Source organism: Stomoxys calcitrans, chromosome 3 (genome assembly GCF_963082655.1).
Source record: "Stomoxys calcitrans chromosome 3, idStoCalc2.1, whole genome shotgun sequence".
NCBI classification, from domain to species: domain Eukaryota; kingdom Metazoa; phylum Arthropoda; class Insecta; order Diptera; family Muscidae; genus Stomoxys; species Stomoxys calcitrans.
Window position 1 is genome coordinate 16,987,772 of NC_081554.1, and position 14,200 is coordinate 17,001,971.

The window sequence follows — 14,200 nt, forward strand, 5'->3', positions numbered from 1 at the left end:
AAGTTCTGACGAATTTTGTGAGGATGAACTCCTGGTGGAGTCAGAAGACGAGACTAACACAACAGTGGTGGAAGTTCTGAATCCTAGCTATGGCCCGGTTTCTACAGATAAATCTCCACCATTGTAAGGCCGTTTCGGCGGCACTAAAGGTCCTCCTGATGGCTGGGGAATTTGACATTGTTCTTGTCCAGGAACTATGGGTGTGTGGAGGAATGGTACGTGGACTAAAAATTCAGGGATTTTAACTTCTCAAAGGTACGGGGAATGGGAGACACAGAGCATGTATTCTTGCAAAGGGTAGTCTAAATGTTTTTCTTCTTCCGTCGCTTAGCACTGAAGATTTAGTAGTAGCCAGCCATGAAATAAACAAGTTTAGTTACTGGCTGGCTTCCCTATATATGGCACACGATTCAGAGATGCCGCCTTCAAACCTTAAGTCGCTGGTTGAAGTTGCTTCTAAAGGGAACAAAAGTCTCATTGTAAGAGTGATGGTAATGCACATCACCAGATATGGGAAAGTTCGGATGTCAACAAAAGGGGTGAGCCGCTTTTTGAATATATTATAAGCTGCAATCGGGCGATTTGTAATAAAGGGGATAAACCGACCTTTATTACCGGGGACAGGCAGGAGGTACTAGATATTACCTTTGTATCGGAAGATATAAGTGGAAGAATATGCGACTGGGAAGTGTTGGACGATTACAGCTTCTCTGATCATCGTTATATTAGTTTCAGCCTTGGAGAAAATACTAGAGTAGTGGTCCCTCGGCTAAACAGAAGAAAGGCGGATTGGGATAAATTTTGGCACAAATTCTGCACCACTATCCCTTCTAGACTAGAAAAGGAAGTGGAAATTACGGAGGATATAGACATAGTTGTCAAGCGGATCACGAAAGCCCTGAATGACTCGCTTGTGTCAGCATGCCCTAATGCCAAGCCAAGAGGCAAACAACGACCGCCAAGGTGGCTGCGTAGAGGGTTCTCTCGCTGTCAATAAATATACAATGGTAGCAAATCTTGACATTAAAGGTGCTTTCAATAATGTAAAACCGACGTCAATCATAAAGGTGTTGCAGTTTCTAGGCATCAACTCTACCGTAAGAAAGTTTATTAATAACTTACTTACTAAAGGTTGCATTATGGCAGGCTTGGAATCTGAGGATCTTAAAAGATGGGTCAGCAGAGGAACTCCCCAAGGAGGTGTACTGTCTCCTCTACTTTGGAATATAGCCATTAACAATATGTTATTGTCTCTGAAAAAAGGCGGAAAAGTGGTTGCGTTTGCTGACGACGTGGCAATTGCGGTATGGGGAAAGTTTCTCAGCAATCTAAGAGATATACTTCAGGAAGCTCTACGTGCAACTGCAAAGTGGGCTACCGAAAGTGAAAGATAAAAGTAGTTCTTTTCAGAAGGAGATACAAGTTGCCTAGAGTGGAACCTGTCTCCTTGGGTGGAAAGAATGTTCCATTTACAGCAAGCGTAAAATACCTGGGTGTATTGCTGGACAGGAAATCGAACTTCAAATCCAACATTTTGGAAAGGGCAAGAAAGGCCACTTTTGCCCTATACATCTGCAAGAGAGCCATTGGCAAAAGTTGGGGATTTAGACCGCTTGTCATGCATTAGGTATATACTGCAGTTGTCAGACCTATTATGCTATATGGTGTTGTGGTCTGGTAGACGCGCTTCAAAAATCCATCTACTGCTTAATACTTAACTGGATTCAAAGGATGGCTTGAGGATGGCACTGAGGACGACACCATCTGATGCACTGAATATAATGCTACATCTTATGCCTCTGGACAGTGTGGATACGCAAATTGCAGCGACCACTGCCGCGAGGTTAAGGGAGCTTTCTCATTGGTCATGTGGCGACTACGGACACTGTGTTATCCGATTGGAACTACGATATCCCTGGTAACAGAAGTTACATAGAATTCTATACGGATGGTTCCAAACTAAACGACCAGGTGGGCTTTGGGGTTGTACTCTAAAGATCTAGAACTGGTCACATCGAAGAGGTTACCCGACCACTGCAGTGTGTATCAAGCAGAGATCATCGCGATTAGGGAAGTGGTGGAATGGCTACCATTAAATCCCAGGAGAACGTATTTCTGAACACTAAAACCGCCCTCGAAACCGTCGCAGATCTTTTATTAAGATGGCTGAACAGTTTAAAATTCACCTGTTCTGGGTGCCGGGCCACATAGATATCCCAGGGAATTCTAAAGCAGACGAGCTTGCGAGACTAGGATCTACTTTACATACTCCAGGGACACTGGAATCTGTGGATATGCCTCTAGCGACATGTAAGCTTAGTTTTCAGGACCAGGCCAGAAGGGCAACGAATAATAGATGGTCACAAAGACGGGGCTGTGAGCATTCCAAAACTATGTGGCCTCATCTAGACTTGAAGAGGTCTACTACTTTGCTGTCATTGGCTAGAACAGACATCTCAGTCATTGTGTTCGTCATGACAGGTCACTGTCTAATCGGAAACATGCTGACAGACTGAAGGTTGCCAGCAATGACTTTTGCAGAAGCTGTACATCGGGACATCGAGGAAGAAGAGGCTATAGAACACCTTCTGTGTGTGTGTCCCGCACTAGCAGTTAGAAGGAGTTCCACTTTAGGTTCTCATTTCTTTGAGAACCTGTCTCAATTAGCGGATGTGAACACACGCAGGTTATTGGGATCTGGATGGTTCAACGGCAGGAACTAGAAGGATCTTTCTTCTTCTGTTCCTGTTGTATCACAATGGACGAAAACGTCTAAGTGATGAGTCTGATGGCAGACTGCCACTTAAACCTAACCTAACCTATGGTAGCGAAAGTAGTGAACAGCTATCGAATGAATGCCGTTCATGGATACCATCCTCCCATAAAACCTGATGAGGTTAACCTCCCCAACGGCCGTAACGTTCTCACGGCAATCGGTCCAAATCACCGGAACGAGCTTGAGGATCGCTACCTCCACATACAAATATGTGGCTACATAAACAACAACAGGATTGAAGGCCTACTTGTAACCAGGGGCCTCACGAAACACGTTTATTCATCTGACCTACAATCTTAATCAAACTAACAGATGGATGCATCCCATTCAAGTTTCTAGATCTGGGTATTGAACCGATAAAAACATGACAAACTTGTCACAACAACACCTAAGACCGCCACATGGCTCATAAAATATTTTCTGTAGATCAACGCTAATTCTAATTTAATAATTTTAATATCTTAGTTTTTAGTACTCTTTTTTTTTTGTTTTATGGTAGTGTGGTTAAGTTTTACTGGCATAATGAAATTGAAAGTTATATGTACTATTATCATCAAATTTTAAAAATTTTTTAGGCTGTTATCGTTCAAAAATTTATTACACTGTTACGATAGACAGATTATAAATTTCATATAGGAACCACGCGTATTCTATTTTTTGAAATAAAATCAAGCATTTTTTATAGATACATGTTTTTACTATATTTATACATAATTTTATGCTACGAACGTAAACGTTCAATTTTTAGAATATATAAATATTCCCCAGGTATGCGCCTTTCCATAAACTTTTTACCCTCAAAGCCAAGTTCCAGTAATTTCTCAATAATCTCGTCAGGTTTATTTTCCCGAAGAAGTAGCAAATAGAAAAACCCTTTAGGTGATAAAACTTCATTTAACTTTAAAAGCAAAATATCGATTATACGCCTTCCATCTTTACCACCGGCCCAGGAATGTACAAGATTGCCACGAGTGCAATCACCAAAGGTCTCTGAAGATAAAACTTCATCATCCGAGGTCACAACGTAGGGGGGATTGAATATTAATAAATCAACTTTGTTCGATTTGAAAGCATCCACCAAATTGCCTACTATGCATTCGACTTGTACGTTGTTTCTTGCGGCGGTTCTTTTTGTTACTTGACAGGCTGTTCGATTTATATCACAGGCAAAGCAGAAACTATTTTGCAGTCTCTTGGAAAGAGCCGTAATTATAATACCACTACCAGGTCCAATTTCTAAACATACAAGTGGCTTCAATTCTCCTTCTATAAACTCCAAATCGGATTCTAAGGCATCCAATAGCAGGAATGAATCTTCGGCTGGCTCGTAAACACTCTCGTAGTCCTGAGTAGATAAATGATCGATATGTGGGGTCTCCATATTCCTTGTCTCTTAAATATTGCTTATGTTTTTGTACGTTCTCACAAGTTAGTTTAACTTCTTTATGAGATATTTGTACTGATGGCCGAATCTAACAGAGCTTGTCTCCTTCTCTGCTCCTTCTCGATTAGCTTGTGCAGACCGGCCAACCGCTCTTGACTGCTGGTTAGGATATTTGCAATAACGGTAACTTTATGCTTTACGTTTATCAATTCTTTCACCTTATCGGAGAATTCAGGTATATTGTGTTGAGCCTTTTCAATATCCCTTAACTGAACCGACAATATGTCCAATTGGGTTTTAAGTTCTTTCTGGGCTTCTCTTGTTCCCTGAATACGTTCGTCCAATTTTTCCACTACAGGCTTAAAAAGGTTTAAAATGCCCTCGCCGAGAATATCTCTGGTTTGGTTGCTGCAAAAATTTTCGGTATTCTCGTCCAAAGATGTGACAGTGCTATCAGAATCTTTATCCATCGTTGAATTTTTATTTTATTTGTTATTATTCATTTAGGGAGCTAAAATTCTTATCGATAAATCGAATTTTTGCGTAAAACAGAGTAGACTTTTATTGGATAAAAAGTAATCGAATGGTCGATTTTATGTTCGAAAATCCAAAGCTGTGTTTAATATTCTTATGTAAACTTCATGTTAAAGCGGAGTTTACACGGCACATCAAAAGCTTATGATGGATTTACATACCTTGTGCAGAACTTATGCATACTTAGACTAGCATATAAAAAAATTAAAATAGGTTAGTTTCCGTTGTGTGAGTTACACAACTAATGCACGCACGCATCTAACGGAATAAGTTAATCAACTCTCAACTTTAAACGGGTTTCAAGGCGCAAAACATATGATTTGAATATGATTACTATTCACAAATTGTTTTGCATTCCATAAATTAGAGAAATTATTTTAACTTTCCATTGAAATTAATTTTAAAATGATATAAACAAGCTAATTTTTAAAAATTCGTGTGAAGTGAAAGCCGCATTTTATGTAACTCAACCCAAAGAACGCATGTGGGCGCATCTGATTGCTTAAGCACGCATAAGTGCTCCGCGTAATATATAACTGCAGCTTTATTCATCGACTTTATGGCTTATACTATCAAGATATATTCATTTACAGGTAGGAGCTGTCGCCCAACAACAAAATATTGAGTGCACTATCTGTCATAATCAGTGATTAGTGCCACTCTGATTTTGAGTATGTTACTAATTCGAAATTCTTAACTATAATACACACACCAACCAAAACTCGTTGACAGTGCACTTCGTGAGAAAAAATTGTACTCAGCTGTTTACGGTACAATACCTGGTAATTATGTCATGGAACTTATTACCACTCTAGGTAGATTTAAGAAGGTAAAGTCACAAGCCCAGCCGATAAAGTTTTCCAATTTCAGAGTTGTATCCAAATACACTCTTATGGCAAATGGTTTATTTAGATTTTAAAGTTTTCTCAACATTTTGTTTATTTTTTCACATTTTTAATGTTTGTATTTATAATTTTACGTTTGTAATCACAAATCTCTTAAAAACTAAAATTTCAATTAATCTTCCCCAGCAGGATATTAAAGAGATCACACGATAAGTTTTATTCTCGTTTGGTATTGATTGGTTCAGCGGGTAACCCATCTGCTCCTGCTGCCTTGTTGTTCTCCAGCCGGGTCACTGCTACTTGGACCTATTTTTGAATAGGAAGTAAATATTCTTAATATACCATCATCAGGGTTCTGCGGTTATCCTCTTGGTCGCCGTTGTCGTTATTCAAAAGAAAATCGAATTTCTATGTCAAAAACTATAAACCAATTAACCCTTTGTTTGAAAAGTGTTTTTTAAGTCTATTAAATCGGTCAAATATAGGTCTATATTTTTTTTGGTGTAATGATTTTCACTAGCTCAAGCACGAAGAATTTTAATTCACGATGCGATTGGATTTGAATCTTATTCGCGAATCACTTGACTCCTGCCTTTACGAATTGTTTTTGTGGTAAACGAATCGTTTTGTTCTTATAACATTTATATGCAAAACGAGTCGTTTTCAATGCAATGCGTTTAACCCAAACCGCTTTAGTCTGAATCAGTCAGTCAGTCAGTCTATTTTCTAAACACTTTTTAGGTCCATTGTGATACAACCAAGATTCGGCTTACCTGGAGCTATGTACAGTTGAGCCTCGTTTATCTATGCCTCTATTAACCGCCATGCTGTGCTTTTGCTTTTGTACCTCTATTAACCGTTGTTAACCTCTTTTATCCGTGCTTCAATAATGCTCCCTTTATTAAACGTGCTTACCTATATTATCCTCGCACCACACACTTGATTGATGTGCAATTCTGGGTTACCCCTTTTTATTTGGAGTTAAAGTTCCATCTGACAGTCTGTAATTGAAAAATGGCAGGTCAAGGTGTTTGTTCGAAAATAGCTCCAACAACAAAAGAGAAAAGAAGAGAACGTAAAATCTTTTAAATCAGGAACAATTAGAACTGATTAAAGATCATAAGAAATACACATCTCGGTTGGTTTGTGTTAAAAAAAAATATGATGTAGACAAACAAAATTTTTTGCTATTTAATAAAAAAAGAAGAAACCAATTTTAAAGTATGCCCCATAGTTAATCTATGGATGGTTTAAAAAAAAAAGCCAGAAGTAAGACAAATTCTACAAAACATTAGCTTCGATAAGGAACGTAAAGTGCTTATGGATGAGAGCACAACCAGATGAAAATGTTCTGAAATCCGAAAAAGTTACAGTAATATTCTTAGGCCAAATTCCACAGGTTAATTCAGCCTTAGGAACAAGGAGCAATCCGAAGCTTCAAACACCGTAAATTAATCATCCAAAACTTTTGGCTTCAAAAAGGAGATATAATTTTATATCTCTGAATATCAAGACACGTTTGTAGATAACTGGTATATCTTGCGCCAATGTAGGTTAGGTTGAAAAGATATTAATCCGCCCCATGCCACTATGGACATACACCTAAGCCAGTAATCGGCTTGTTGTGCGCTCCTCTAAAAAGAAAATGTTAAGTTAAGAATTCCGTGCTACTTACAAAATTCTTAATTGGTTTCAATACTACTCCCCTAAGTTGGTTAATGTCTCGTATTGTGTCTCCACCTTAGTGCCGGTATCTGTTAGATGCGAAAGCCGGCAATGACAAAGGAAATACTCCAACGTCTCAAAATCGCACCGATTTTACATAGATGAGCTCGTAGTCCTATGTGTCCCGTTTTGATACCAATACCTTAACTGGTCTCTTTCTTGCTTCCTTTCACTAATAGTCTCGTCTTCTCACGATCTGGACCCCCATAGGATTTTCGCTATCCTACCGACCGTTTCGCTTTTCCACAATGTTGCATGCGCATTCGTCGCCCACTGCCTTAACTCGGACTGCGACGACCCGAAAGGCTTCGGGTTAACCAAGTTTATTGACGGCACTCCTTTTGCCTTCACCGCCAAATCGTCTGCCCTTTCATTTCCCCTTACTCCGTTATGGCTCGGCACCCAAACGGTGCGTGATTTGCCATCCACAGAGAAGGCGTTAATCTCCTTCTTACACTGCAAGACTGTTCGTGAACTTACCGTCCTGGTTGTTATTACCCTTAAGGCAATTTTACTGTCGTTAAAGATGTTCACACTCGACGTCCTCGCTTTAGCACCACACCACTTCACGCATTCCGTGATCGCCCGGATCTCCGCCTGCAGGACCGTATTACGGTTAGGCAGTCTAAAACAGATCTCAGTCCCTGGGTTCTCAATGTATACCCCCAGGCCCACTCTGTCCTTTAGCTTTGATCCATCCGTGTAAGATGATCTTCCAGATGGCAATACTAGGTTCCGTCCATCCAAGACTGTGCCGATGGCAGCAGTGCCTCGCACTCGACTTCAATGTTCATCTTTGGTGTCGCATAACTTGCCTTGCCGGGCTTGGGTATAAACACCACCCTTGCCACCTGCCAGGCTTTCGGAGTATATGCAAGTCCTAGGCACGCTGTGAAAATTTTGGCCAGATGAGGCGCCAGATAGACTACCTCTTTATGTAGTAACGCCGGAAATATTCCATCAGGTCCGGGTGACTTAAATGGTTTGAAGCTCCTCAAGGATTCCTTCGCCATAAATTCCGCCGTTATAAACCTTCGATCAACGTCATTATTCCAAGATTCCGGTATCTCCGTGAGTCCCGTCGTTTCCTGTGGAAAATGGGTTTTTATCAAAAGCCTCAACATGTCCTCCATTGTCTCTGCTCTCACTCCCATGTCGTCTACTAAAGGTTCAGTTTGGACATGGGTTTTTGAGAGAAACTGTTTTATCTTGGCCGCGTCATTAACGCTATTAGCCTGTTCGCAGAAAACCTTCCAGGAGGCACGTTTTGCCGATCTGGTAATGTTATTGTATTCCTTAAGCCGTGTGTAATACACTTTCCAATAAACTTCCGGCGTGCTCTGTTAAAAAGTCTGCGGACCTCGTTCACAATATTGCGAATCTCCCCGATCATCCAGGGTTTTTCTTGGGCTGATTTCCTTTCGGCAAGTTAAACGTAGTGTTTGGAACAACCTGCTGTCCCAAGATGTGGAAGTAGTGAATTATGTTGCTGAAATATGGTAATGTTCAATTAATGAACTCTCAAATTAGAGAGAGTGCGATGATGATCCTGTGCTATAGAATCTGATGTCATAATTCATACGGCTAACAAAAGCGAAAAATACAAGCAATTGAGAATTTCGAAGAAACAAACGTAAGACCCAGAAATTCCGCATTAGGTCAAGCAATAGAGGCATACAGTATTCTATTGGAATTTTTGAAAACAATAGTAGTCCAAAAATTTCAGAGCCATTTTTTGGGTACATGCATACATACATAAATATTGACATTTGAAAAAAAACTCTATTAACGGTGTTTTCGATTTTCCATGCTAAGCACGGTTCGAGCGACCCGGATAATCGAGGTTCAACTGTATATCAGGTTATTAACCGATTAAGGCAACTCGTTATCGACGATGAAAGTCGTTATAGAAGTATTGCGCCATTTTGGGACATATGAAAGAAAATCGAGAAAAAGTTTTTATGGATCCTATTGGAGAATATAGTCCGATTTAGACATGGAAGCTGGAAGTCATAAAATAAGTTTTTGTGCACAATTTCAGCTTAAGGATAAGACTTGTCCCTTCTTGTGGCTCCAGAAGTAATATAGGGTCATTGGTCTATATGGAAGCTATATCAAGGTATAAACCAATTCCAATAATTAATATAGATGGGCGATGGGTAAATACCCAAAACGTATTTACCCGGTAAATTGGGTAAATACCTGGGTATTTATAATTTTGCAGATATCTTGGGTATAAAAATATTTTTCAAACCATTTTTGATGATTTCGTATTCTTTGTATATAAACCTGATCTTCTGATCTCATCAAATCGGATTTTAGTTATATATAACCGCTATATTGACCGATCTCCAGACTTAAAGTCTTGAGGCAATAAATTGGTTATTTTTCATCCAATTTCGACGAAATTTGGCACAGTGAGTTCTGGTAAACTTCTAGCCATTTCTGTTTAGTGTGGTTCAGATCGGACTATGTTTGGATATAGTTGCCCATTTTTTGGTTACAGTACACACCTTCGAGTAAACACACCTGAGATAGGTTAGGCAGTTAATGGAGGAGTAGATAAATATTTTGCAAATAGCTTCAACAAAGCGAGGTTGGCTTTACTCACTTCAATAGGATATTGAGATTGAAACAATATTATAGGCTTTTTTCACTTAATTTGTTTTCATCCCATTGTTAGACATATTTTGTTTCGAAACCGAGAAGCATGTACCTACTATATTTGATGTACCTATGACAAACATAAAAATTTGAGCAAAAATTTGTGTGCCCGTCGCTGGGTTAACGTTTTTCTCTTTGCTCCATATAAAGATACAGTTTTACGGCGTATTCACAAAACTAAGCGAAGCCTTAAAACTGGTTTATTAGACAGTCCAAAAAGGGAAATCTGTCAGATAAACCTATTTCAAAGCTACATTAAGTTTTGTTAATACCGATGTTAATCAATATGTGTAAATAGGGTAATAAATGTCTTCATATTATAACTATTGTAATTTCACTATGAAGATAAGGAACAAAAGCATCTTTTTATAAGGATAACTAATAATAACCTCAATAGGTAGACATATTTTTTACTCTATAATTTTATATACAATTACGAATATGCATCTGTAATTAACGTTGAAAACTCTTAATATCTAAATAGCAATAAATACATACTTATATGTGTGTACGTGTCCATACATACCTATGTATATTCAGTACAGTTATATTTCATTGAAAGGAATTAATAGTAGGTATGTCCTTCTCAAGGTGTACTACAAACACACGCCATCACATTGTGCCACACAGTGTCGCCATTGGGAGAGGGGAAAAAGTGCGTGTAAATGCTCACCTACTGTACAATGTGGTCTATAAATTTATCAGTTTCTATTCATGGTGTTTATGACCTTCAGAGAGGGTATAGAAGGCGCATACCTATCCATGAACCCACACCCAAACGCCTTTTGTCTGACCTTTTTCTGTTTTTTACATGGTAGGTACACATAATCGTTCGTCGTTTACATTGACTATTTTCAAAGTGACATACCGACCAACCGACCGACAGACCTGCCGAATCCGCTCAACGCATTTCCTTTAACACATGCACACAAACCCATCCAGATGTTTGTGAAATGCGTAAACAGAAGAAATGCCCATAATTTTTTCCCACTAAGACTGTACCTCGGTTTCGACAGAAAGTTTTTAAAAATTCCCCTTATTTATGGCGTAACCGGCGTCAGTGACGGCGTTGACGACCCAAGCAGAGGCAGAGAAAAATTGCTTCGTTATTGTTGTTGTGTGTAACATGCTGCTTGGCGGTGTAGCATAAACAGTTCGGAAATACATGTGTTTGTATGTGTACACATCACTCACATATCGTGTACGTTTGCTAGGCCAAAGAAAAAAGTTGTTTGTCTTATTCACCACATTCATTCGACACAATCCTCCCCAACTCTTTACCGCTTGTCATGGGCAGTTCAATGTGATTGGGGATGTTGCTCTTCTTTAATGGGCCTTAACTGATATATAATGTTGTATGAGTAAATGAATCTCACCTTATGGTTTCGCTATACGATTACTGTTGTTGAGCTCCATTTATAGCCTCTCATTGGTCAAATGAGAAGAATGTACACTATGTGAAAAAAGTCTGCCTTCATACAATGGTGAAAATAAAAATTACACGCAAATCATCAAGGGTGGTATTTATACAAATTAGGGCAAATTATGCTGCACCAAAGGCCAATAAACCTTACGTCCTCTCTACTCAAAACCATGAAAATAAACATTGTGGGATAGATTCACAAAAAAAGCTAGGAAAAAAACTACCTTTTGAGACCGGGTATAGATATATCTCTGAAATTTCATATGGTATAGGCTCGATTCTATTCCACTGCATGTAATGTGGATACCATGATAAAGAGTAGGACATCCAATGAATAGCTCAGATACTGGCAGCCCTGCTTGACGTTGTGCATAAAATAAATAGATGCCAAGACGTACACATTGGCGCTATGCGTTGACGTCAAGAGGGCTTTTAACAGTATAAGAACAGACACCCTGACCCAATCCTTAGACCAGTACTGGTCAACCCGGGTCAGCCATATGCTAAGGAACCGGTGGATAAATTGTGGGCCCCATGATATAAAGATAATGGAGAAAGTGTCACAGGGTCCATATTATTGCCACTCTTTTAAGTGACCACCATGAATAACCTATTGTATTATGGATTCTGAATGAGGAGGGAATTAAACCCATCTACGCAGAAGTTGAAAGAGGGGGATGAAAGTGCTGATGATTGGCCGTAAAGGTAAGTGGACTGCGTCAGTAAACTTGGTTAATCCGAAGCCTTTCGGGGCTACCAGTCCGTGATAAGTAGAGAGCGGATATATATGTAATTTTTGTTTATGGGCTTATTTTGACCAAAATTTGTATTTAAGCATAATTTGGTGTAAGAAAACGAATTTTGAGTGCATATCTGAAATATGCAGTTTTAATGCAAAATGTTCGAGCCAAAATAGATAAGTTAAGAATCTTAAATAAGTTAACAATTGGGTTTTAAGTACTTCTCTGGATGTAAATGTGCCCTTTAAATCCGTTTTCCTCTAATTGTATCCTGAGGTCCAGTTAAACGTTCAAATTTGTTACGATCCTCCGATTTAAGATCTTGGGCCTATTGTGGTCTTATTACCCCATTTCGCTAAAATTTGCAACAACCCGTTGTAATAAGTTCCTTGATATTTTTTACGAATATGGTTCGTATCAGTCTATATCTTAATATAGCCCCCCATATAGACCAATCTTACGATTTAAGGTACAAAGGCAATAAAAAAACACATTTTTTATCCGATTTCGCTGAAATTTGGCACAACCATTTTTATTATGTTCCTCAATATCTGTGCCAAATATGGTTCAGATCGGTTTATATCTTAATAAAGCCATCACATAGACCGATCTCCTGATTCAAGCTATAAGGCTTATAAAGGCTGCATTTTTAATTTGGCATAGTGAGTTATACTAGGCTTTTCAATATACGTACCGAGTATGGTTCATATCCGACAATATTTGGATATTACTGCCATATTTAGCGATCTCTGGATTCAAATTCTTGTGCCTTTAAAATGTGCTCGATTTCACTTCAAACTAGCACAGTAAGTGCTAGTTTGAAGTGTTAAGCCCATAAAAACCGCATTTATTGCTTGATTTTGCTAAAATTTGAAAGTTATACAAATAGTTCACTCGACATCTAAACCGAATACGGTCCATATCGTACAATAATTAGATATTCGAGGGCCTTAAGCCCATACAAGGTGATTTTTTTTTTGTAATTTCGCTGAAGTATGGAGGTGCGAGTTATACTAGTCATCTTAACACCCCGTGTTCTGAATTGCACACAATTCGAGTAGCACTATGGAACAGTGAAACAGTCTATAAGAGTAATTTCTAACACCTAACAGCGAGTTGTCTATCTCTGCTTGGGTTTTCCAACGGAGTTTTGGTCTTCTAACTAGGCGGTAGACATTGTATGCTCATTAGGGATTGGTTTTGAGGTATCCTCCTCGAAGCCACTATCGGATATTAGCAGCTGGCAAATTCTTTCTATATCCTAAAGCTGGTATTACAATAATAAGTATTCTCATACATGTTTTTTATAAAAGTGCAATACTTATGAGAATAAATGCCAATTAGAACTGGCTCTATTTGTTTTTGACGTACATAAGGAAAGTCTTGTGGATACAGAAATTGACAGCACATATATGAAGCACATGTCGTGTAATAGCACCTTAAGCAGACTATCTGAATCTCTTATCAAATCCATTGGATTGGTGAAGAATTCTTTCACGTGTATAACAAGAAGGTTATGTGATCCAAAACGATGTTCGTTCCTGGAATGAATTTCGTAGGTCTTACAGACTGGATTAATGCCCTTAATCTATTGCAAACCGATAGATTTGGTTTATCACTTTTTGGGGGTGGAAAGCCATGTGACCTTGTGAATATCACGATTGACTGCGTATACAGCACCTTCTCTGAAGAGAGTTCGGACATTCTAACATTTAAACAACAGCTATACCCAAATATGGTGCGATCTGAACCATCTTTGAGTTGGATGTCGGGAGTCTTAAAGCAACGCACTGTTTAAAATTTCAGTGAAATCGGGTAAAAAATGCAGCTTTAATGGCTTCAGACCCTTACACGGCAGATCGGCTATATCTTAATATTGTTCGATCTGAACTATATTAGAGTCGGATGTCGGGAGGTTTAAAGCACTCACTGTTTCAAATTTAAACGAAATCGAATGGGCTTCAACCTCTTAACCGGCAGATCGGTCTATATGGCAACTATATCCAAATACGGTCCGATTGTGTCCGTTCAAGAACTTATCCTGCGTGCATCAAAAAGACGAATCGGTGCCAAATTTCAGCTCAATTTTTGAAGGCTGTAGAGTGATAC

At 38.9% G+C, this 14,200-nt stretch overlaps 2 protein-coding genes and 1 long non-coding RNA gene across 3 annotated transcripts; all 3 read right to left on the reverse strand.

Annotated features, from left to right (window-relative positions):
* Window positions 1-3,451: 3,451 nt before the first annotated feature.
* On the reverse strand, window positions 3,452-4,157 carry LOC106087225 (methyltransferase N6AMT1). Its single transcript, XM_013252199.2, has one exon. The coding sequence runs from the start codon at window positions 4,155-4,157 to the stop codon at window positions 3,498-3,500; it is 660 nt and encodes a 219-aa protein (XP_013107653.2). The 3' UTR covers window positions 3,452-3,497.
* Window positions 4,158-4,219: 62 nt separating this feature from the next.
* LOC106087226 (SNAPIN protein homolog) lies at window positions 4,220-4,702 on the reverse strand. Its single transcript, XM_013252200.2, has one exon. The coding sequence runs from the start codon at window positions 4,628-4,630 to the stop codon at window positions 4,220-4,222; it is 411 nt and encodes a 136-aa protein (XP_013107654.1). The 5' UTR covers window positions 4,631-4,702.
* A 913-nt stretch (window positions 4,703-5,615) lies between these two features.
* Window positions 5,616-10,965, reverse strand: LOC106087235 (uncharacterized). Its single transcript, XR_001221243.2, has 3 exons — window positions 10,455-10,965; window positions 6,313-6,540; window positions 5,616-5,845 (listed from the first exon to the last, which is right to left on the reverse strand). It is a non-coding gene; the product is annotated as an uncharacterized LOC106087235 (long non-coding RNA).
* Between the last annotated feature and the right edge of the window lie 3,235 nt (window positions 10,966-14,200).

Excerpts from the sequence above, each read along its gene's own strand:
- LOC106087225 (XM_013252199.2), bottom strand. The coding sequence starts at position 4,157 with ATGGAGACCCCACATATCGATCATTTATCTACTCAGGACTACGAGAGT.
- LOC106087226 (XM_013252200.2), bottom strand. The coding sequence starts at position 4,630 with ATGGATAAAGATTCTGATAGCACTGTCACATCTTTGGACGAGAATACC.